Source organism: Mya arenaria, chromosome 4 (assembly GCF_026914265.1).
Source record: "Mya arenaria isolate MELC-2E11 chromosome 4, ASM2691426v1".
In the NCBI taxonomy this organism is placed as follows: domain Eukaryota; kingdom Metazoa; phylum Mollusca; class Bivalvia; order Myida; family Myidae; genus Mya; species Mya arenaria.
The window spans coordinates 20,411,957-20,438,171 of record NC_069125.1 but is presented as its reverse complement, the minus strand read 5'-3'; the positions used below and the strand labels follow the sequence as shown (position 1 = coordinate 20,438,171).

At 38.3% G+C, this 26,215-nt stretch overlaps 1 protein-coding gene across 1 annotated transcript in view; it reads right to left on the bottom strand.

Moving 5' to 3' along the window:
- Positions 1-294: 294 nt before the first annotated feature.
- Positions 295-26,215, bottom strand: part of LOC128232091 (uncharacterized) — a 64,490-nt gene continuing 38,569 nt past the window's right edge. Inside the window, exons 34-60 of the mRNA XM_052945446.1 lie at positions 25,537-25,721; positions 17,213-17,382; positions 16,652-16,905; positions 16,219-16,338; positions 15,830-16,041; positions 15,426-15,585; positions 14,492-14,661; positions 14,026-14,188; positions 13,473-13,691; positions 13,195-13,286; positions 12,654-12,902; positions 12,328-12,477; positions 11,970-12,074; positions 11,695-11,802; positions 11,169-11,328; positions 10,677-10,860; positions 9,870-9,955; positions 9,074-9,397; positions 8,687-8,877; positions 8,349-8,521; positions 7,475-7,699; positions 7,121-7,323; positions 6,808-6,878; positions 6,224-6,304; positions 5,405-5,473; positions 792-917; positions 295-669 (exon numbers count right to left, since the gene is read on the bottom strand). Of these exons, the coding sequence (XP_052801406.1) occupies positions 616-669; positions 792-917; positions 5,405-5,473; positions 6,224-6,304; positions 6,808-6,878; positions 7,121-7,323; positions 7,475-7,699; positions 8,349-8,521; positions 8,687-8,877; positions 9,074-9,397; positions 9,870-9,955; positions 10,677-10,860; positions 11,169-11,328; positions 11,695-11,802; positions 11,970-12,074; positions 12,328-12,477; positions 12,654-12,902; positions 13,195-13,286; positions 13,473-13,691; positions 14,026-14,188; positions 14,492-14,661; positions 15,426-15,585; positions 15,830-16,041; positions 16,219-16,338; positions 16,652-16,905; positions 17,213-17,382; positions 25,537-25,721 (4,304 nt within the window). The 3' untranslated portion in view covers positions 295-615. The remainder of the gene's footprint in view (positions 670-791; positions 918-5,404; positions 5,474-6,223; positions 6,305-6,807; positions 6,879-7,120; positions 7,324-7,474; positions 7,700-8,348; positions 8,522-8,686; positions 8,878-9,073; positions 9,398-9,869; positions 9,956-10,676; positions 10,861-11,168; positions 11,329-11,694; positions 11,803-11,969; positions 12,075-12,327; positions 12,478-12,653; positions 12,903-13,194; positions 13,287-13,472; positions 13,692-14,025; positions 14,189-14,491; positions 14,662-15,425; positions 15,586-15,829; positions 16,042-16,218; positions 16,339-16,651; positions 16,906-17,212; positions 17,383-25,536; positions 25,722-26,215) is intronic.

The window sequence follows — 26,215 nt, the reverse complement described above, 5'->3', positions numbered from 1 at the left end:
TTTGTTCTTTCCATAAACCGTAAAATAAAAGAAATAAGAAGTAGCGTGTTGCGCGTGACCCATCTCGCATGGAGGTTTTATGGCAAAGTTTACCGCAAATGCCTATAGATCCGGTCCACAGGAATACGTAGGTCGTTTTCGTGAAATTGGAAACCGGTTCAGGACCGGAGCAGAATGAATGTAACCGATATATTGACCTTTCACCACAGAATACACAGTAACGAAAATATTCAACAACTCTATTAGTTGAAATGTTTTATTAGTAACAGAGAAAATATACTTTGGCCTGCAAAATATGTAAAACTAAACAATTATTTGCAATGATACACTACTATGTGAACATATGAATTGGTTAAAAATGATGGGTGTAAATTGTGAAGATAGCTACTAGTGCCACACAGACAAACATCACAGATATAAAATAACCATCGTATGCAGAAAACAAGGAAAAGATGTCAGAATAATAATAATAATAATGATGAAATAGGAAACAGAAATACCTAAGCAGAAACACATATTTTGATAAAAGAATGTATTTTGATTCAAAGATATTCGTATAAACAGAAATGCAATAAGCAGTCACAATATGGAAACATAACTTTAGTAACACGTGATTTATCTTCTGTTGTACGGATAGGTTAGCTTGAATTGGTTGAACTGCTGGTAACTCTAAAATGAGAAGAAAAAAAACAATAGAAAATATACACTAACTTGTAAGCAAACTGATTAAGAATTTTAAAAACAAACCATCATATTTTCAAAACATTAAAAAACGTAAGTACGACACTTACAGTGACAAAGTTACCCCCGGAGCGCTGGAGGTTCCCCGTGTACCAGCCAGAGTTGGTCAGGTTTGTTGAGGTGAGTGAGTCCTCCATCTTGAAGTGAAGCACGCCATAATCCTTCCATACTGGACGCTGGAGTGAAATGAAACTTGTATCAGTTATAGTATTATTGGTAACAGCAATTCGTAAAAAGACATATCTATCTTCCCTGTATGATCCACGGTTAATGGCTATGGAACGCTGACCTACTTATAAGGGTGTTTAAGAAGGAGAAGTAATAGTAAGATAACATGAAGTAAAATCTTAATGATTAAGAATGGACGGAATAATCGTAGCTGAATTAGAATACAACCTCATTGGCTGACATTTGTCAACGCAAAATCTGACACAGTAGGTGGACCTTTAAATATCGCGAAAGTTGAAATTCTGAATAATGAAGCCTAGCACTTAAATATTGCAATCTGCAATTTCCTTGACTGAACATGCAGGTTGAACACTAAATGCAGGAAAGTGCATAGACCAGCGTAAGGCTGAGCAACATACGACGGTGGTAAGCACGCAGCCAGTAAAAAGGAACACACAGTGCATATCGAAACTAATCTGAGATATTCTGTTTACACATTGCAATCAATTTAACACATTGCAATCAATTTAACACATTGCAATCACTTTCCGTCAGAACTGAAGAATATACACTTCGACAAGTTAAAGTTAATTATAACGCCCGTAAATATTGTTCTACTGGAACAAGGTCAATCGGGTCATGTTTGACTTTTTTTGTGAACAAGGTAAGTAGGATGAAAAATGGCTCAGTGAGGGAGCGGACAAGACGAATTTGGTCTTTTTTGACAATTTTAGGGCCACAACTCAAGATAACTTAAGCGATCAAGTGATTATTAAATGTATTGAAAAACATAATTACAAAGTGTGATGAATATCGGATGGAAATTGGCTAGTAAGAGAACGGACAACTTTGGAGTACGTCATAAGTCCTTCCGTCCGCTTGCCATTTGTTTTCCCATAAGACGTTCCGTTTTTTTCAAACAGCTGTTTTAAAGGTTAACGATTTGCAATATGTAAAAAATACATATTGTCTTATTTATGTATTGTAACGTTTAAATGCAAACTAAATTTGTTATCATACCATGCCTTATCTACATGAAACATGAACTGTGTTGAAACTGCTTCAGCATTTGTTGGATTACGCACTTGCCTTATATAGTACAAGGGTCTGATCGTCCATAGTAGCAATGCTCTACATGTAACCACTTGCCTTATATAGCACAAGGGTCTGATCGTCCATAGCAGCAATGCTCTACATGTAACCACTTGCCTGATATAGTACAAGGGTCTGATCGTCCATAGCAGCAATGCTCTACATGTAACCACTTGCCTGATATAGTACAAGGGTCTGATCGTCCATGGTAGCAATGCTCTACATGTAACCACTTGCCTTATATAGCACAAGGGTCTGATCGTCCATAGCAGCAATGCTCTACATGTAACCACTTGCCTGATATAGTACAAGGGTCTGATCGTCCATAGCAGCAATGCTCTACATGTAACCACTTGCCTTATATAGCACAAGGGTCTGATCGTCCATAGCAGCAATGCTCTACATGTAACCACTTGCCTGATATAGTACAAGGGTCTGATCGTCCATAGCAGCAATGCTCTACATGTAACCACTTGCCTGATATAGTACAAGGGTCTGATCGTCCATAGCAGCAATGCTCTACATGTAACCACTTGCCTGCTATAGTACACGGGTCTGATCGTCCATAGCAGCAATGCTCTACATGTAACCACTTGCCTGCTATAGTACACGGGTCTGATCGTCCATAGCAGCAATGCTCTACATGAAACCACTTGCCTGATATAGTACAAGGGTCTGATCGTCCATAGCAGCAATGCTCTACATGTAACCACTTGCCTGATATAGTACAAGGGTCTGATCGTCCATAGCAGCAATGCTCTACATGTAACCACTTGCCTGATATAGTACAAGGGTCTGATCGTCCATAGCAGCAATGCTCTACATGTAACCACTTGCCTGATATAGTACAATGGTCTGATCGTCCATAGCAGCAATGCTCTACATGTAACCACTTGCCTGATATAGTACAATGGTCTGATCGTCCATAGCAGCAATGCTCTACATGCAACCACTTGCCTGATATAGTACAAGGGTCTGATCGTCCATAGCAGCAATGCTCTACATGCAACCACTTGCCTGATATAGTACACGGGTCTGATCGTCCATAGCAGCAATGCTCTACATGCAACCACTTGCCTGATATAGTACAAGGGTCTGATCGTCCATAGCAGCAATGCTCTACATGAAACCACTTGCCTGATATAGTACAAGGGTCTGATCGTCCATAGCAGCAATGCTCTACATGTAACCACTTGCCTGATATAGTACAAGGGTCTGATCGTCCATGGTAGCAATGCTCTACATGAAACCACTTGCCTGATATAGTACAAGGGTCTGATCGTCCATAGCAGCAATGCTCTACATGTAACCACTTGCCTGATATAGTACAAGGGTCTGATCGTCCATAGTAGCAATGCTCTACATGTAACCACTTGCCTGATATAGTACAAGGGTCTGATCGTCCATAGCAGCAATGCTCTACATGAAACCACTTGCCTGATATAGTACAAGGGTCTGATCTTCCATAGCAGCAATGCTCTACATGTAACCACTTGCCTGATATAGTACAAGGGTCTGATCTTCCATAGTAGCAATGCTCTACATGTAACCACTTGCCTGATATAGTACAAGGGTCTGATCTTCCATAGCAGCAATGCTCTACATGTAACCACTTGCCTGATATAGTACAAGGGTCTGATCTTCCATGGTAGCAATGCTCTACATGTAACCACTTGCCTGATATAGTACAAGGGTCTGATCGTCCATAGCAGCAATGCTCTACATGTAACCACTTGCCTGATATAGTACAAGGGTCTGATCGCCCATGGTAGCAATGCTCTACATGTAACCACTTGCCTGATATAGTACAAGGGTCTGATCGCCCATGGTAGCAATGCTCTACATGTAACCACTTGCCTGATATAGTACAAGGGTCTGATCGTCCATAGCAGCAATGCTCTACATGTAACCACTTGCCTGATATAGTACAAGGGTCTGATCGTCCATAGCAGCAATGCTCTACATGTAACCACTTGCCTGATATAGTACAAGGGTCTGATCGTCCATGGCAGCAATGCTCTACATGTAACCACTTGCCTGATATAGTACAAGGGTCTGATCGCCCATGGTAGCAATGCTCTACATGTAACCACTTGCCTGATATAGTACAAGGGTCTGATCGTCCATAGCAGCAATGCTCTACATGTAACCACTTGCCTGATATAGTACAAGGGTCTGATCTTCCATGGCAGCAATGCTCTACATGTAACCACTTGCCTGATATAGTACAAGGGTCTGATCGTCCATAGTAGCAATGCTCTACATGTAACCACTTGCCTGATATAGTACAAGGGTCTGATCGTCCATAGTAGCAATGCTCTACATGTAACCACTTGCCTGATATAGTACAAGGGTCTGATCGTCCATAGTAGCAATGCTCTACATGTAACCACTTGCCTGATATAGTACAAGGGTCTGATCGTCCATAGCAGCAATGCTCTACATGTAACCACTTGCCTGATATAGTACAAGGGTCTGATCGTCCATAGCAGCAATGCTCTACATGCAACCACTTGCCTGATATAGTACAAGGGTCTGATCGTCCATAGCAGCAATGATCTACATGTAACCACTTGCCTGCTATAGTACACGGGTCTGATCGTCCATAGCAGCGATGCTCTACATGTAACCACTTGCCTGCTATAGTACAAGGGTCTGATCGTCCATAGCAGCAATGCTCTACATGAAACCACTTGCCTGATATAGTACAAGGGTCTGATCGTCCATAGCAGCAATGCTCTACATGAAACCGCTTGCCTGATATAGTACAAGGGTCTGATCGTCCATAGCAGCAATGCTCTACATGTAACCACTTGCCTGATATAGTACAAGGGTCTGATCGTCCATAGCAGCAATGCTCTACATGTAACCACTTGCCTGATATAGTACAAGGGTCTGATCGTCCATGGTAGCAATGCTCTACATGTAACCACTTGCCTGATATAGTACAAGGGTCTGATCGTCCATAGCAGCAATGCTCTACATGTAACCACTTGCCTGATATAGTACAAGGGTCTGATCGTCCATGGCAGCAATGCTCTACATGTAACCACTTGCCTGATATAGTACAAGGGTCTGATCGCCCATGGTAGCAATGCTCTACATGTAACCACTTGCCTGATATAGTACAAGGGTCTGATCGTCCATAGTAGCAATGCTCTACATGTAACCACTTGCCTGATATAGTACAAGGGTCTGATCGTCCATAGCAGCAATGCTCTACATGTAACCACTTGCCTGATATAGTACAAGGGTCTGATCGTCCATGGTAGCAATGCTCTACATGTAACCACGGAAAATTACGAGCTCAACGATTGGTCAAAAAAGAAGCATTGTAAACATATGCCAAAAACCACATAAAACAATTCTCAAGTGAACCAGATATTATATAAATAGGCACTACCTGCAGTGTGACCAGACCTATGTGTTCTGATATATCTGAGTCTGGGATGGCCACAGTGTAAAGTCGAAGCTGAAATAAATAAGGTAATGACAAGAACATTTCTGACAAGATGACCATATCTAAGGTCACAATTATCTCTAAAATTGATTCGCATTACATCAATGACTTCAGTTGATGGCGACCAACGCCTTGGAAAAAGAGGTCGTTATTTTTCTACACCGCCTGTTGCCATTTGTCGATGATATGTTAATCGTTCAATGCTAAGTGTAATGTTGCATTTCTGCTGGCTAGTTGAAACTTCTCAGCACAATTTTGTTATTGACTATTTGATTTTCAATTTTATAGTATGTTTTATCAACAAAAGAAATTCAATAGAATCTTATAACTAAATATAACAGCGGAATATACATGTATATTATATCATTATGTTTTGACTTTACTAATCAAACTACTAGTTCATGGTCGCTTTTCCCACCTGCCAAAGTAACATTACATATGAACAATAAGCATTTGTCATTGCATTGTAATTCCGTGACTACAATGAGAGGGACACATATGTTCTGTTCTGAACTCGAAAATACTTTGTAAAATGTTATTATCATAGAAGCAAATTAAGTGCATGTGTAGAACTAAAAATAACACGTTGTAGGGAAAAAATCGAACTGATACATTATTTTAACTCATCGAGAGTAACCAATTTCCATTAGCCAGCAAATGCATGTTTTATTATTAACATACTACTGATGATAATAATAATATGATGAAATATTGAACATTTTTCATAAAATTGAAAAGCCATTCAAATACACGTGTCCGTACCTCATCAATTGTCCCCTTGAAATATGTACTGTTTTCTCTCCCGATATAAAGCGTAAGGTCATCCGTATAGGCAGTGATGGTCTGAAAACGGCATAGCTGTTATTTTTCAATTGAGTTTAATTTATGTTTCTTCTTTTCTTTTTTTCAGAGAAAAGCATCACATTTTAAAGTAGAATAAGCTTCGGTCGAGTGTCAAGATTGAGCAACCTTGGTTTGACCTCTGACGTAATAATGTCTATGTGGTATAAATGTTAAATAAAATCCCCTTCCCATCACTGTTTGAAAAATCTTGGACGTCAAATGTACTGTCACAAATAAAAACAAAACAGCCAAGACTTACAAAATCAAGTAAAATGTCAAAGGTGACAAGTCAATCAAAATGTATCTAAATAACTGTAACCACTTTCATGAAATAACTCGTTTCGGAAGAACAGTCATTATCATGCAACGTGTTCGCTGATAAGGCAAGTAATTACTTTACAATGTATGTCGACATTTCTAGAAAGCTATTATAGTGAAATTCTTGATCATTTTGTATGCCTTAAAATGTATTAGTAAAGACTCGACACGATTAAATCACGTACCCAGTTAACCATAAGGACGTCTAACGTGGTCCCGCTAAGAAGCCCGTCTATGAATACATCGAGACTTTCATCTGAAGTATTAGTATACAGTAATTTACATAGCATGATATCAATATGGCTGCAATGAGGCATAGTCAATCGGTGTAACTTGCATCATACATAAACATCAAACACAACTACTATAAGCAAGGTTTCGTCTTCACTATGTGCTAACCATTATCCCGTTGAGAATGAACAAAGCAACAAAATATCAAAACAGTTTTCTATTCAGACCTCAAAGAAGGGAAGTGGATATACATTAATGTATGCTTACTCGAAATGCTGTGCCTGAACATGACGTTGTACCACGTTTCGGCATTCAATGTGGCCGCCGACTGTACGCTGTAATCACCATATTGCCCATACACGTAGCCATTCTCGATCCACAGACACAGCGTGCTGTTAGACGTACACAGTACGGGGTAGGGCCCGGATGTATAACCCGCGTCTAACTTCAACCAAGCCTCCACTGTGAAGCTGAATAAGGATCGAATTTATTTTATATCACGATTCTGTGTATATGGTTATATTGTGTGTCCTTTTAAAAATTCCATTCTATGGTAGACATGAAAGTAAGAAGGTAATGAGTGTAGTGGCGGTGGCATCACAGAAAAGCATACGTTCGTACCTTTCCTGCATATTCATAGTCTGGATATCATCAAGCGCGACGAAGTCATCGATTCCGTCAAAGGCTAGGGCCATATTGATATGGTCAAGGCACTCGACCCGGAGGTTGGAAAAAATCACGGGGAAGTAACCAAATTGCAAAACACCGATACGACCACCGGATATCGTGCCATCAAATATGTCCCCGGAATCAACCATCAGAGTGTAGCCGCGGTATACTTTGATGCTAGAAAAGAGTAATGAGATTTAATGTCAGACTAACTATTACAGTATGACAATAAAGATGATTGTTTGTTTACTAGTTATTGGAATTTCACACACAGTCAGTTACTTTTTTTAAAAGGGATCTAATAGCTTTAAAACCAGTAGTTGAAAAGTTTCTAAATGTTTGCTCTTCATATTACCTTCATATCTACCTTCAGAGTGCTCTGTAAGAGCAGATGTGAAGGTTGGAAGTTGGAAGTGCGAAGGAAATCGGTAAATATGAACTTATTGTAGCCTAGAGACTTAGTACTCACTTCATGTGTCCTGTGGAAGGCTGACTATACTTGACTTGATAAAGACTATACGCACTCGATGTTGCCTGTGAACGGCCGACAAAACTCACTTAATATAGCCTGTGGACGGCCGACTAAACTCACTTAATGTAGCCTGTGGACGGCCGACTAAACTCACTTAATGTAGCCTGTGGACGGCCGACTAAACTCACTTAATGTAGCCTGTGGACGGCCGACTAAACTCACTTAATGTAGCCTGTGGACGGCCGACTAAACTCACTTAATGTAGCCTGTGGACGGCCGACTAAACTCAATGTAGCCTGTGGACGGCCGACAATACTCACTTAATGTAGCCTGTGGACGGCCGACAATACTCACTTGATGTATCCTGTGGACGGCTGATGAGTTATAAACCAGCGGTAAGACAGCTTTGGCTCCCAGCCCTGAAGGTCTGGATCCTGCCACAGGAGAGTGACCTCGTCGCTTGTGTCCGAGCTGTGCCAAAGGGCCTCTGCCATCGTCGTGCCGGGCCCAGAGGTAGAGTTGACGATCTGTATTTAAACCATATGAGTGATTTATAGGAATTGATTGACATTGAAATAACGATAAGTAAGATGTGATACCATTTATTTGAAGGTTTTTATTTTGAACTGAAATTGTTATCTTAGGGTTTTCAACTGCTTACAATTTGTACGAATGTGCAAAATACTGCTTACTTTTAACTGGATTCCTGTTATTCCTGCCTTCCACGTTGTATTGCCGTAGTTATAATGGTTACCCTTCCACATGACAGCGTAAAAACGTCTATTGGTGACGTAACCAAATACTGCACCGAAGTAATCAGTCGCTGTTGGTTCTGTTGTAAACCATGTTCCAGCGTACTCAATGGCGCCATACGTTTGTTCGCCTGTATAACGAAAAAAGATGAATTCATATGTCTTCGTTAGGTATCACACAAACATATATAGTAAATAGGTTTGGTCATCTTAAGTTAAAAACTTGTACTAATGGAATAAATGCTATGCTTCTTTGTGTACTGAGAACGTTATGTTTAAAATGAGAGATTATTTTTAAAAAACAATGATCATCAAGGTACTTCATACCGATCAGTAGCGAGGGTTTCCAAGTGTAGACCATTTGTTGAACCTCCGCTCCATTGTCTTTTACTTCCCATAAAGGATCAGTGTCGTCGACTGTAGGATCAAGGTCAATCGTAAAATAATTCGCAAAAGTTGTGTTACTCATGGCTGAGACGTGTGGACATGTGTCGTTTTTGTCGGCAATTCCATCACCGTCGGAATCTTCTTCACAAATGTCACCGACGCCGTTGCCATCGACATCTGTCTGGTCGTTGTTGCTAAGATATGGGCAGTTGTCTAGACCATTGTCAACGCCATCGCCGTCTATATCATCGTCGCATAAATCGCCTATTAAAGATAAAGGCATAATCACCTGAAACGATGTATAACATTAAGCAATGGTTCAGAGTGGGTATATCACGTGATAAATTGCGTCATAAATGCTACGTCGGAGGGCAATTTTTTTTTCGAATGAAAACTTTAAACAAAGATAACTATTTCTTCACCATTTTAAATGAAACTTAGCGCAGTCTACGCCGCTTATGAAACCCCACCTTCGGTCTTTTACCAGAAATTGATTGAGAGTTCTGAAAACACTTCGACAAACCTTTTCACAAAACGGCCGTCTGACGGAGCACTGTCAAAACATTATTTTCGAGACAGGTTTGTCGAAGTTTTTGATGAAGATAATTATCAAACTCCGGTAACAGCAACGATTTTACATACCATATATAGCTCGTTTAGAAAACTGTATCAGTGTTAAGTGTTAAGAACTCAGAAGTAGTAATGCTATGTACTACATAGCGGATATAGAACAAACCTGTCCCGTCACCGTCGGTATTGGACTGGTCGCCATTTGGATAACTAGGACAATTATCAAGAGTGTCCAAAATACTGTCTCCATCTCTGAAAAATATTTCAGTCACACATGAACTAAGGCATTTTTAACACTTCTTGGCAAATAAAGTATAGTGAGATGTCATCTCACTGTGAAGCACAATACACTATATAATGTATATCCACTGTTTATGTTCACATAACTTGACAACACGTGGTTGCGCAACGTTTTCGTACTGCTTGGGGCGTGGTCTAACGGTCAATGTTTTAAACATGATGCATCAAAACGTTTCAAAATTGCCATTCAACCGTCATAGACATGTTATATTGTGTTTGTCCTCGATACCTGTTCAGCTGTCACTTCTGCTTATAAGTGCTAATCCGTCGCTATTCCTTCACAGGTTTGTTTAACGCTATCCTTTCACCACTTTTTGCGTAAAATAAGTGTTCACATATTGCTTGAATCCGCGAGCGACACGTCTACACATTAATCTATTGTAATGAATACATTCTTATAACGCGGAGAAAATTCTTGACAGAATGAGGGTACCCATGATATATCATCCGTAACTAAGCTCATTGCTTAAAAAAAACATCTGGTTCAAGAAAAAATATTGCACAAACATAAACAAAATTATATATTATGTTAGGACACGAAGATACAAAGAATTTCAAAATTGAATACTCGTGCAAAACGTTCGTCCTTAAGTATATGAAACGCGACTCTATTGTATACTAATATAAACTGGCATCAATATGTGACTCTTATAAACATTATCTGAAAACCTACTCATCCTTGTCGATTCCTCCGATGATATCACAATCGTCGCCGGCACCATTCTGGTCAGTGTCGGTCTGTCCGGCATTCGAGGTGGTCGGGCAATTATCGCACTCATCACCAACACCGTCGCTATCTGTGTCGTACTGGTCGGGGTTGTACACTGTCTGGCAATTATCCGATCCATCGGCAACATCTTACAAGGAAGAAATGTTGATGATATAAGTTTGTGTACTTAATGACAAAATATGATCGGTGGTGCAACAGGGGTTCTCACATAATGCCGATGTATTTTCATGGAAGAGACGCTATTGTCAAATGCTCAAATATCACATTTACCATTATAACACTGTAAAACTAGATTAATTAAGATAATGCTATTTCATATGGTGCAATATCTAACAGCGTTACTAGTAAACCAATAATAATATCAGTGTTATCAAAGGAAAGACATAAACGAGCAATTTAAGCGCAATATCAACTATGTATATACTAAATACACACTGTCATCATCGTCATCGGAATCGCACACATCACCCGTGCCGTCGCCATCGCTGTCCAACTGATCGGGATCGACGTCATTTGGACAGACGTCACAGGCGTCACCGTAACCGTCGCCGTCTGTATCGACCTGGTCCCAGTTTGAAACGTATTGACAGTTGTCCTATAAAAAGAAGTACATGTATAATAAAATAATATATTAAATAGATATACGTCACAAGACAAAAAGTGATATCATGCGTTACAATAAACCTGTTATAAAGAACAGTTAACGGCAGCAAAACCTTTTATAAGACTCCCTTAATTGAACATTACTTTAAACAATTTAATTAGTATGTAATATTTATTATGATGATCAAAGCAAACACAATACACCAACATCCCGAGTTAGTTTTTAGATATACCACGCAAAGTTTCAAACCATCTTATATATCTTGTTGATTGACAATTTTTTCAATGCCTGCACGAGGGCAATCTCAGCAAATAATTTCCGCAGGCTGAAATAAGAAAATATGTTTTGTTCACGTACGTGCCAGTCATATCTGCCGTCGTTGTCGTCGTCCGTATCACAGTTGTCTCCCTTGTTATCTCCGTCTGTGTCCTCCTGGTTGCTATTGGAGACCGTCGGACAGTTGTCCTGGAAACAAAGCAGGTAATGCAATGATATCCAAAATTTAAAAAAAAATCTGAATTATAACTAGCTACACTATACGACAGAAATCTACCTTCCACAGGACGGATTCTGTATATGGTTTACACACGTTTTACCAAACTGATAAGTCTAAACTGCCAGAGTGGACTCACCCGTTTACAACCCCAGTCTAGACAGGACACACCTTTGTCAGGATGACCGTCATTGTCGCTATCCAGCCCACACACCTCACCGTTCCCAGCATAACCAGGCTTGCACTGGAGATAAAAGAATACGAGATAGCTGTGAAAGCAGAAGGAACGTTTTGTTCATTTAAATAATGCACACAAATACGGTTTTGTTTAAAACGTAGCATCCATTTACAAATAAATTAAAGATACTGTATTAACTTATTAAGTGTTCAACCCAGCAACTTAAAAAAGGCTGTTTACCAGATTTGACTTGTGTTGCATGACACGTCATACCATAGATGTATCGGGGAAACCTTTGAATATGAATATGAATACTCACAACACATCTGTACTGGGCAGGCCCGAGATAGATGCAGTCGGCCTCCGCAATGCAGTCGTGTGCGCCGGATATACAGAAGTTGTCGAGGTAACACCCGCTCTTGTTTGTTCCTATATAACCCGTCTCGCAAAAATCACAGTAGTAGCTTCCCTGAAACGGGCCGTTTAGCTGGTGTCAGTACTAAGAGAAACTAAGGATATACTTAAAGTTAAATATATATCCGTTTAAAGATGAAACCTTAAGAAAGTTTAACCATTTGTTAAACCGGCTCGTATTTTGGAAAATAGAAAGACCGTGCGATTTGAAAAAGCAAAATACACACTTACTGGGGTGTTTATACACGGCATCCGCGAATCACAACCGCCGTTGTCATACAAACATTCATCTATGTCATCACAGGTTTGAGAAGAAAAGTTGGACCGCATAACATTCTGCCAGACAAACACGCGCTGTTGGACGTCCCAAGCATACGCATCCTCATACGTTCCACTGTAGCCTAGTGGGCATTCTAGGCATTGAAAGCCGGGCACCGTATTGACACATCGCGAGTTGAAACATGGATTGTTGTCGAAACACTGCAAATGATAAATGGGTAAAAAGTCGGTATGCATGAAGTCGAGCTGACATTCCAGATATTTAAATCTGCGAGCTGTATCGAAACATCACAACTTATCTAAAACTTGAATAGATATACACCATATGCATGTACCAGGAAATGAAAACTTACGGTGAAAGCTGAAAGACATTTTTAAACGTGTCGAATCTTGCTGAAGACAATTTATGGGTTGAAGGCGATAATCTGCCTTAAAGTAGCCTCTTATCTTAACCTCAGTAATGTAGGTACGATGTAAAATCGATAGAACATACTTCATCAATGTCAACACACGATTCTCCGGCCGCCGTGTAGCCGTCGGGACAGGGGAGGCAAGCGTATCCACCACTTCCGGTGTTGAAGCAACCTGTGGAAAAAAATTCCTTTGCATACAAAAACTCTTTCGCATTATTTCTGAGGCAGTCATACCTAAGATGTTGTTGACAAATAATACAATTAATAACTCTAACCCCTATTGCTATCAAAGGTGTTGTTTCTTTAATATTTCAATTGTATATTTATATATTCCCACAATTATTCAAACGTCCGTTACCTGTTCCATTATTACACTTGTCAAACGTCAAACAAGGGCACTCTGTGGCATCCGCACACACGACACAGCCCTTGCCGTCATTAAGGGCGTATTCCTCTGGTTCGCAGACGTCACACTGTGTCATACCGGAGCCGCTAAAGTAGCCGGCAGCGCAGTCAAGACAGCCACTGGCGCCTGTCTCGTTGTTGTAAGTGCCGGCAATGCAGGCTTTGCACTGGTCTTTAGATAATTAGTGGATTTGTTTATATGATTGCTCCAATCTTTTAGGTGGTAAGCATTAAAATAATATTTGATCTTTTTTACATATTTTCCTTTTATTCATATTAAAAAATACAAAAAAAACAATACTGAGACATAACATTATCATGATTTCTATCTATCCAGCAAACAACGAGATTGTATGACCAAATGTATTGGTTAACTGTATTCAGTGCTCGACAGAGACTGGCGGCTTTTCAGCGTCTAAACGTACATATAAACAGCTAACGCATGTAACCGGCAGTATAACTTAGGCATATAATTTTACAATAATAAATCAAACGATCCAACATACCCATGTAACCATCTGACCAGTATCCCGGGGTGCATTGGGTCCGGCGGCCGTCATAACATGCGTATCCCGGCTCACACTGGCTGCAGGCGGCCGGACACCAGGTGTCGTTACACTCGGCATACATAAACTCCGAACAGATGGTCGCATAGCCGTCCTTGCAGATCTGAAATTAAAATTGAATGTGCTTATTTAATGAACAAAATAAGTTTAGTGTTAGGTTTTTGTCCAATTGAATACTTGTCTCAATCTTAAACGCCTTTCATTCAATATCCGTCAAAGTGCCATCGTAATCTCACGTGGTAGTAGCATAGTATTACATATTCCACAATTTGAAACGCACTTAGAAACAGAGCAAGCTCTCCTTGCAAGCAATATCCAAGTGTCTCTACCGATGATTCTAATCGCTGGATAGCTTAATCGATTTTTTAATTAACTGTATATAAAGCGACACAGAAAGTACACTGACCCATCCGTCCGGGCAGGGTGTACACTCGGACTGATGGCCGAACGAGTGTTCCACGGGGTTCCGGCCGCACGTGGAACTAGGGTCATAGGGGTCACAGCGGCCACATGGCTTCTGGATACCCTCTCCCTCACAGTAGTTAGTTGCGTCGCACCGCACACAGCTCACGTCGTCTGGAAACAGAACGAGTATATGTATCATAGGCAATCCCTATGTATCAAATGTACCAGTCCTGATACGACATACAGAAGTACAGATTTATCTTTGACAAATTATTGGTAATATTTTAATCGCAATAATACAATGAAAACTAGAAAATTGAAAAAATAAACCCTGTTTAAATAGAGGCATAAGGCGAGAGCCAAAAAGAAAAATGAACTAGAGACACTGTCGTATAAATACAACATGCACAGATATTTAATTAAATAAACACCAAACGCAGATCACATACTCATGACTAGCTTTATCGACAAATGATGGGATAACCGCCTCTGAACACAGAGACTTGAATGTATGATGCAGATCCCAACTGCTGCCCCTGGCTTACTTTTAATAGTCTCTGTGCCTCTGAACGGAGAAAGTAACACTCTTTCACCGAGCACGATTTCCAAATTAGTTGATACATATCCTCACACTTGTCCCATCATTAATCAACAAAGTATGAAAAGTACGAGTTAACAGCCACAAACGAAGAACAAACAACATACTAAAAATACAAGCAGTCGTTTGATAAATATTGGGGTACCGCCTTGGAACGCTCAACAAAATCACTTTGGATTTCTCTGTTTTTTTATCTAGTTTGTATGGCCATAACCTCACATTTGTCCCAACATATATCACTATTTACAAAAATAAAACTGTAAGCCTCATCAACCTGAACACAGGAAAGAATATAAAATAACATATAATGTATAATAAGGTAATGGCATGTACGCACAATAAAGCTGTTCGGATTGTTGACATCCCGATAACTCCATTCTCAGCGAAATATTTCCACCTGACCAGGTCTGTGGGTTGATTCGTATCTTGGTGCTCAGTACTGGTGGATCGAGGTCTAAAACGTTGATGGCATCTCTTCCGGTCGTACCTAGGAATATCTGAAATAGCAATATTCCGAACCTCTTAACATAGTTGGAAAAACGTATGGTCCGGCTGTTGGACAATTACATGTTCTTTATTAACCAGTGATCAATCTGAATTGAACAATATATATTTAAGTAAGTTTAGATTAACGGTGTTCAACTGTATATATATATATCGCAAAGTTTAAAGAATTGAAGTTTTACATTTAAAAAAGTCATTGGCGTGATCGAAAAGTACACTGTTGTCTTGTAGGCTTACATTCTGGCCACTGCTATCAGTATATTCATCCCAGGAGCTTGAAGTATCATTATAATACAGGATTTTAAAGGACGTGATCCACTCGTCCGCGTCTTCTCGTCCCTGGATGTGAACTTTGGTGAAGCGATACGGCAGGTCCATGTCCACTTCCATGTATTGACTAGTGTCAGCTACTTTCGCCACCCATGCCCCGGCAAGCTCGCTATAGACGTCTGGTGAAAACGATACATATCGTCATAAGCCTCTTTATTTCCCTTACAAGTCAATACAGAAATAAGACGGAAAACAAGTAATTAGTATACCAAACACGAAATGTGAAATGAATCCTATTAAAGCGGAACATGAACATTAAACTAGAAGAAATTAGTTGTTTCAGCCTTAGTACATACTAGCTGTTCCATTAACTCTTCCTCTACCGGGCCCCGTGGCAAGATCGTCAAGACTTGATGACGCGGACAACATGTAGTCCAGAACAAAACCCGAGGTCAAACCGAGATTCTCGTTGCACACTGAAACAAAGAAGAAGACATTAAAACATGTTTGCATCATTCCAAAAACGAAATCGAGCCAATATGCTCAGCCAATATGCTCAGAGCACAGCGAATACAACGAGTTTAGAATACTATTTTTAAACCAATAAAATAGTTTCAAATGAAACCAGGAATGTAAGTTCAAATTCCTCAAATGAGTTTTGATGTGTACAGTGCATCAGTAGTTTATGATGATCTTTATAAAGGATTCATACTTATATATTTGGAACATACTTTGAGATCAGCATTTATAGCAAATCACGTAACATGACTGATTATTCATCAAACTTACAAAATTCTACCACATAGTATTTAGGGATTCTTAGCGTCATCCCTCCTGTGGTCTTGTTCACAGCGAATATATACTGTATGTCCCCAAACAGTACATCCATGACACACGTATTACTGACTGTGATGTTAACCGTGGCTATATCGCCGCGAGGTGTCGTGCCGTTGTCGATGGCAATTACTTGGAAATTCAGCGTGGTGTAGTTCAAATAAACATCATTCCACAGATCCATGGTGTCGTTGAAGTCAACAGGTGGGCTGAAACAGCATCTTTGCATGAACAGTTTTGAAGGAATAACTTGGAGAAAATACGTGTTTTGTTATGTTTTGTACCCTGGTTCAACAGTAGGTTATCTGGGGTTTTTTATTTTTTATATTTTGAAAGGGCAAAAATAAAATGTAGTTTGAAACAAGCATATATACTTCAGGTTTGGAATAAAAACTCAACAACAAAATCATACTCTATTCAGAACAGTACAGATATTTTAATGAACCAGCGCCGATAGCGATAATGCTCCAAAAATGTCTAAAAATAGTTTACCAATATATAATTATTTTAACCTACTCTGGAATGACTTGGGAGATTATGTATCTGATGTTGCTGTTCTCGCCGCTGTCCATGTCCGTGGAACTGAAGTACATGAGCGGATCATCCACGAGAACCGGAAGTGGCGTCATTGAACCGCTTTCCGGTGACAGAATGGGGCAGTTGTCGTTCACATCGTTAACAGTAACCTAGATTCAATAACAAAAGCTTTATTTTGCATTTGTATGCAATCAACGTTTTCAAAATTTGGTCAATTTTAACTAATAGCAATCATCCAAAACGTTCGATTTAATTGCTTGAAAATCAAAATCGAAATTGAACCATTAAAAGCGCAGTTAAAGAATCCAAAATATTTTAACAAAGAGTATTTTATAGGGAAAGGACTTTCCCACAAATTTGAAAAATCCACTGGAAAGTGTAAATGAGCATTTGACACCCACTATTTTACCACAATCCATTGTTTTAAAAACCTATTTGACACACACTATTTTACCACAATCCACTGCTTTTAACAACAAATTTTACCACAATCAACTATTTTACCACAATCCACGGCTCTTAACAACCTATTCGACACCCACTATTTTACCACAATCCACTGCTTTTAACAACCTATTTGACACACACTATTTTACCACAATCAACTGCTTTTAACAACCTATTTGAAACACACTATTTTACCACAATCCACTGCTTTTAACAACCTATTCGACACACACTATTTTACCACAATCCACTGCTTTTAACAACCTATTCGACACCCACTATTTTACCACAATCCACTGATTTTAACAACCTATTCGACACACACTATTTTACCACAATCCACTGCTTTTAACAACCTATTCGACACATTATTTTACAACAATCCACTGTTTTTAACAACCTATTCGACACCCACTATTTTACCACAATCCACTGCTTTTAACAACCTATTCGACACACACTATTTTACCACAATCAACTATTTTACCACAATCAACTATTTTACCACAATCCACTGCTTATAACAACCTATTCGACACACACTATTTTACCACAATCCACTGCTTTTAACAACCTATTTGACACACACTATTTTACCACAATCCACTGCTTTTAACAACCTATTCGACACACACTATTTTACCACAATCCACTGTTTTTAACAACCTATTCAACACACACTATTTTGCCACAACCCACTGTTTTTAACAACCTATTCGACATACACTATTTTACCACAATCCACTGCTTTTAACAACCTATTCGACACACTATTTTACCACTATCCACTGTTTTTAACAACCTATTCAACACACACTATTTTACCCAAATCCACTACTTTTAACAACCTATTGGACACACACTATTTTACCACAATCCACTGTTTTTAACAACCTATTCGACACACTATTTTACCACAATCCACTGCTTTTAACAACCTATTCAACACACACTATTTTACCCAAATCCACTACTTTTAACAACCTATTCGACACACACTATTTTACCACAATCCACTGCTTTTAACAACCTATTCGACACACACTATTTTACAACAATCCACTGTTTTAAACAACCTATTCGACACACACACTTTTTTACCAAAATCCACTATTTTTAACAACCTATTGGACACACACTATTTTACCACAATCCACTGTTTTTAACAACCTATTCGACACACTATTTTACCACAATCCACTGCTTTTAACAACCTATTCAACACACACTATTTTACCCAAATCCACTACTTTCAACAACCTATTCGACACACACTATTTTACCCAAATCCACTGCTTTTAACAACCTATTCGACACACACTATTTTACAACAATCCAATGTTTTTAACAACCTATTCGACACCCACTATTTTACCCAAATCCACTGCTTTTAACAACCTATTCGACACCCACAATTTATCAACAATCCACTGTTTTCAACAACCTATTTGACACACACTATTTTACCACAATCCACTGCTTTTAACAACCTATTCGACACCCACTATTTTACAACAATCCACTGTTTTTAACAACCTATTTGACACACACTATTTTACCACAATCCACTGCTTTTAACAACCTATTCGACACCCACTATTTTACAACAATCCACTGCTTTTAACAACCTATTAGACACCCACTATTTTACCACAATCCACTGCTTTTGACAACCTATTCGACACACACTATTTTACCACAATTCACTGCTTTTAACAACCTATTCGACACACACTATTTTACCACAATCCACTGTTTTTAACAACCTATTCAACACACACTATTTTGCCACAACCCACTGTTTTTAACAACCTATTCGACATACACTATTTTACCACAATCCACTGCTTTTAACAACCTATTGGACACACACTTTTTTACCACAATCCACTATTTTTAACAACCTATTGGACACACACTATTTTACCACAATCCACTGTTTTTAACAACCTATTCGACACACTATTTTACCACAATCCACTGCTTTTAACAACCTATTCAACACACACTATTTTACCCAAATCCACTACTTTTAACAACCTATTCGACACACACTATTTTACCCAAATCCACTGCTTTTAACAACCTATTCGACACACACTATTTTACAACAATCCACTGTTTTTAACAACCTATTCGACACCCACTATTTTACCCAAATCCACTGCTTTTAACAACCTATTCGACACCCACAATTTATCCACAATCCACTGTTTTTAACAACCTATTTGACACACACTATTTTACCACAATCCACTGCTTTTAACAACCTATTCGACACACACTATTTTACAACAATCCACTGTTTTTAACAACCTATTTGACACACACTATTTTACCACAATCCACTGCTTTTAACAACCTATTCGACACCCACTATTTTACAACAATCCACTGCTTTTAACAACCTATTCGACACACACTATTTAACCACAATCCACTGCTTTTGACAACCTATTCGACACCCACTATTTTACAACAATCCACTGCTTTTAACAACCTATTGGACACACACTATTTTACCACAATCCACTGTTTTTAACAACCTATTCAACACACACTATTTTGCCACAACCCACTGTTTTTAACAACCTATTCGACATACACTATTTTACCACAATCCACTGCTTTTAACAACCTATTGGACACACATTTTTTTACCACAATCCACTATTTTTAACAACCTATTGGACACACACTATTTTACCACAATCCACTCTTTTTAACAACCTATTCGACACACTATTTTACCACAATCCACTGCTTTTAACAACCTATTCAACACACACTATTTTACCCAAATCCACTACTTTTAACAACCTATTCGACACACACTATTTTACCCAAATCCACTGCTTTTAACAACCTATTCGACACACACTATTTTACAACAATCCACTGTTTTTAACAACCTATTCGACACCCACTATTTTACCCAAATCCACTGCTTTTAACAACCTATTCGACAACCACAATTTATCCACAATCCACTGTTTTTAACAACCTATTTGACACACACTATTTTACAACAATCCACTGCTTTTAACAACCTATTCGACACCCACTATTTTACAACAATCCACTGCTTTTAACAACCTATTTGACACACACTATTTTACCATAATCCACTGCTTTTAACAACCTATTCGACACCCACTATTTTACAACAATCCACTGCTTTTAACAACCTATTCGACACCCACTATTTTACCACAATCCACTGCTTTTGACAACCTATTCGACACACACTATTTTACCACAATTCACTGCTTTTAACAACCTATTCGACACCCACTATTTTACCACAATCCACTGTTTTTAACAACCTATTCAACACACACTATTTTGCCACAACCCACTGTTTTTAACAACCTATTCGACATACACTATTTTACCACAATCCACTGCTTTTAACAACCTATTGGACACACACTTTTTTACCACAATCCACTATTTTAACAACCTATTGGACACACACTATTTTACCACAATCCACTGTTTTTAACAACCTATTCGACACACTATTTTACCACAATCCACTGCTTTTAACAACCTATTCAACACACACTATTTTACCACAATCCACTACTTTTAACAACCTATTCGACACACACTATTTTACCCAAATCCACTGCTTTTAACAACCTATTCAACACACACTATTTTACAACAATCCACTGTTTTTAACAACCTATTCGACACCCACTATTTTACCCAAATCCACTGCTTTTAACAACCTATTCGACACCCACAATTTATCCACAATCCACTGTTTTTAACAACCTATTTGACACACACTATTTTACCACAATCCACTGCTTTTAACAACCTATTCGACACCCACTATTTTACAACAATCCACTGTTTTTAACAACCTATTTGACACACACTATTTTACCACAATCCACTGTTTTTAACAACCTATTCGACACACACTATTTTACAACAATCCAATGTTTTTAACAACCTATTCGACACCCACTATTTTACCCAAATCCACTGCTTTTAACAACCTATTCGACACCCACAATTTATCCACAATCCACTGTTTTTAACCACCTATTCGACACACACTATTTTACCACAATCCACTGCTTTTAACAACCTATTCGACACACACTATTTTATCACGATCCGTCGCTTTTAACAACCTATTCGACACATCGTATTAAACCACAATCCACTGCTTTTAACAACCTATTCGACACAACGTATTAAACCACAATCCACTGCTTTTAACAACCTATTTGACACACACTATTTTACCACAATCCACTGCTTTTAACAACCTATTTGACACACACTATTTTACCACAATCCACTGTTTTTAACAACCTATTTGACACACACTATTTTACCACAATCCACTGCTTTTAACAACCTATTCGACACACACTATTTTACCACAATCCATTGTTTTAAAAACCTATTCGACACACAGTATATTACCACAACCCAAAGTTTTAAAAACCTGTTCGACACCCACTATTTTACCACAATCCACTGCTTTTAACAACCTATTCGACACACACTATTTTACCACAATCCACTGCTTTAACAACCTATTCGACACACACTATTTTACCACAATCCACTGCTTTTAACAACCTATTCGACACACTATTTTACCACAATCCACTGCTTTTAACAACCTATTCGACACACACTATTTTACCACAATCCACTGCTTTTAACAACCTATTCGACACACAATATTTTACCACAATCAACTGCTTTTAACAACCTATTCGACACACACTATTTTACCACAATCCACTGCTTTTAGCAACCTATTCGACACACACAATTTTACCACAATCCACTGCTTTTAACAACCTATTCGACACACAATATTTTACCACAATCCACTGCTTTTAACAACCTATTCGAAACACACTGTTTTACCACAATCCACTGCTTTTAACAACCTATTGAACACACACTATTTTACCACAATCCATTGTTTTAAAAACCTAGTCGACTCACAGTATATTACCACAACCCAATGTTTTAAAAACCTGTTCGACACACACTATTTTACCACAATCCACTGCATTTAACAACCTATTCGACACACACTATTTTACAACAATCCACTGTTTTTAACAACCTATTCGACACACACTATTTTACCACAATCCACTGCTTTTAACAACCTATTCGACACACACTATTTTACCACAATCCACTGCTTTTAACAACCTATTCGACACACAATATTTTACACACTATTTTACCACAACCCAATGTTTTAAAAACCTATTTGACACACAATATTTTACCACAATCCACTGCTTTTAACAACCTATTCGACACACACTATTTTACCACAATCCACTGTTTTTAACAACCTATTTGAAACACACTATTTTACCACAATCCACTGCTTTTAACAACCTATTCGACACACACTCTTTTACCACAATCCACTGCTTTTAACAACCTATTCGACACACACTATTTTACCACAATCCACTGCTTTTAACAACCTATTCGACACACACTCTTTTACCACAATCCACTGCTTTTAACAACCTATTCGACACACACTATTTTACCACAATCCACTGCTTTTAACAACCTATTCGACACACACTATTTTACCACAATCCACTGCTTTTAACAACCTATTCGACACACACTTTTTTACCACAATCCACTGCTTTTAACAACCTATTCGACACACACTATTTTACCACGATCCGTCGCTTTTAACAACCTATTCGACACAACGTATAACACCACAATCCACTGCTTTTAACAACCTATTCGACACACACTATTTTACCACAATCCACTGCTTTTAACAACCTATTTGACACACACTATTTTACCACAATCCACTGCTTTTAACAACCTATTTGACACACACTATTTTACCACAATCCACTGCTTTTAACAACCTATTCGACACACACTATTTTACCACAATCCATTGTTTTAAAAACCTATTCGACACACAGTATATTACCACAACCCAAAGTTTTAAAAACCTGTTCGACACCCACTATTTTACCACAATCCACTACTTATACAACCTATTCGACACACAGTATATTACTACAATCCACTACTTAACAACCTATTCGACACACAGTATATTACTACAATCCACTACTTATACAACCTATTCGACACTCAGTATATTACTACAATCCACTACTTATATATCCTATTCGACACACAGTATTTTACCACAATCCACTACTTATACAACCTATTCGACACACAGTATATTACTACAATCCACTAATTTTAACAACCTATTCGACACACAGTATTTTACCACAATCCACTAATTTTAACAACCTATTCGACACACACTCTTTTACCACAATCCACTACTTAAACAACCTATTCGACACACACAATCTTACTACAATCCACTACTTATACAACCTATTCGACACACACTATTTTACCACAATCCACTACTTATACAACCTATTCGACACACACTATTTTACCACAATCCACTACTTATACAACCTATTCGACACCCACTATTTTACCACAATCCACTACTTATACAACCTATTCGACACACACTATCTTACTACAATCCACTACTTATACAACCTATTCGACACACACTATTTTACCACAATCCACTACTTATACAACCTATTCGACACACACTATTTTACCACAATCCACTACTTATACAACCTATTCGACACATACTATTTTACCACAATCCACTACTTATACAACCTATTCGACACACACTATTTTACCACAATCCACTACTTATACAACCTATTCGACACACAGTATATTACTACAATCCACTACTTATACAACCTATTCGACACACACTATTTTACCACAATCCACTACTTATACAACCTATTCGACACACAGTATATTACTACAATCCACTACTTATACAACCTATTCGACACACAGTATATTACTACAATCCACTACTTATACAACCTATTCGACACACAGTATATTACTACAATCCACTACTTATACAACCTATTCGACACACAGTATATTACTACAATCCACTACTTATACAACCTATTCGACACACACTATCTTACTACAATCCACTACTTATACAACCTATTCGACACACACTATTTTACCACAATCCACTACTTATACAACCTATTCGACACACACTATTTTACCACAATCCACTACTTATACAACCTATTCGACACACACTATCTTACTACAATCCACTACTTATACAACCTATTCGACACACAGTATATTACCACAATCCACTACTTATACAACCTATTCGACACACAGTATATTACTACAATCCACTAATTATACAACCTATTCGACACACATTAATATTCGACACACACAATCTTACTTCAATCCACTACTTTTAACAACCTATTCGACACCCACTATTTAACCACAATCCACAGCTTTTCTAACAAACTATTCGACACACACTATTTTACCAAAATCTACTGCTTTTTACACACTTTTCGACACGCACTAAATTACCACAATCATGGTTCATAGTTGTATTGTGTCCTATGACGTGAAAAGCAGCTCATAAAATGTTGTATTTTTTTCAGGGTCAAGACTGATTTAACCCAACTGGCAATTATTTAAAGTAAGCCAGGGGCAGCTGTTGGGATCTACTTCATACTTAAGTCTCTATGGAACACATATATGGTTTGGGGTCATATATCTTGACGGTCATAGCGACTGACGTGAAAGAGCAACTTTATATGCATCGTGATTTTGTGGATGCACAAACATGCTAAACATTGTTTACAATAACGTTTGAGTAATATAGTACTAATAAAATTAAGATACTTTTTTCAAACTAGATTTGTTATATGATAGCTTATAATATGCGACAAAGATATATCTACCCTAATAGCTATGGACCCGGTGAGGCTAGTTCCTTGGTCCTCCACAGTCATAAGGAAGTAATAAGCGGTGGTTGTCTCATAATCCAGTTCGGACTTCAAAGTAAAGAGCGCTGATGTCGAGGAAATACTGAACGATTCCGATGTCGAGTCGTTCCCCCACGACGGAGTGAAAACGCTACTACATTCTGTAAAGCAAGTCATTTCAATGCGTTAGTAAGTTTGGTTTAGTTTAATCATCAGTTAAGCATAGCGTTCAACAGTTTTCAATAGAACCCACTTGACATTGATGCTATGGTTGTTACATGTGTACCTATTTTTAATGGTCATATGTCCCTGATACAATTATTCTGATACAATCTTTTAAGGCTTGTTTTTAAAAATATACTATTTAAAATAACGGAACCAATAAAATGTTCAAAACGACATCTAAAATAGAGATGAACATTTTAGAGATAGCATTACTTAAGTATGTTTCATGTGTTTGTGTAGCAGATCGAAATTGCCAACCCCAGGTCACGTTTCAATTTTGTAAACATAAAACACAGTTTTTATACATTTATCTGCGTAACAATAACCGCTCGGCTGGCGGCGCGATGGAATTGGCGCTAAAAAAACAGCGCCACCTATCACCTAAGAATTATGGGAAACGCGTGACGTCAGAGAGCGCTTAATTAATTAT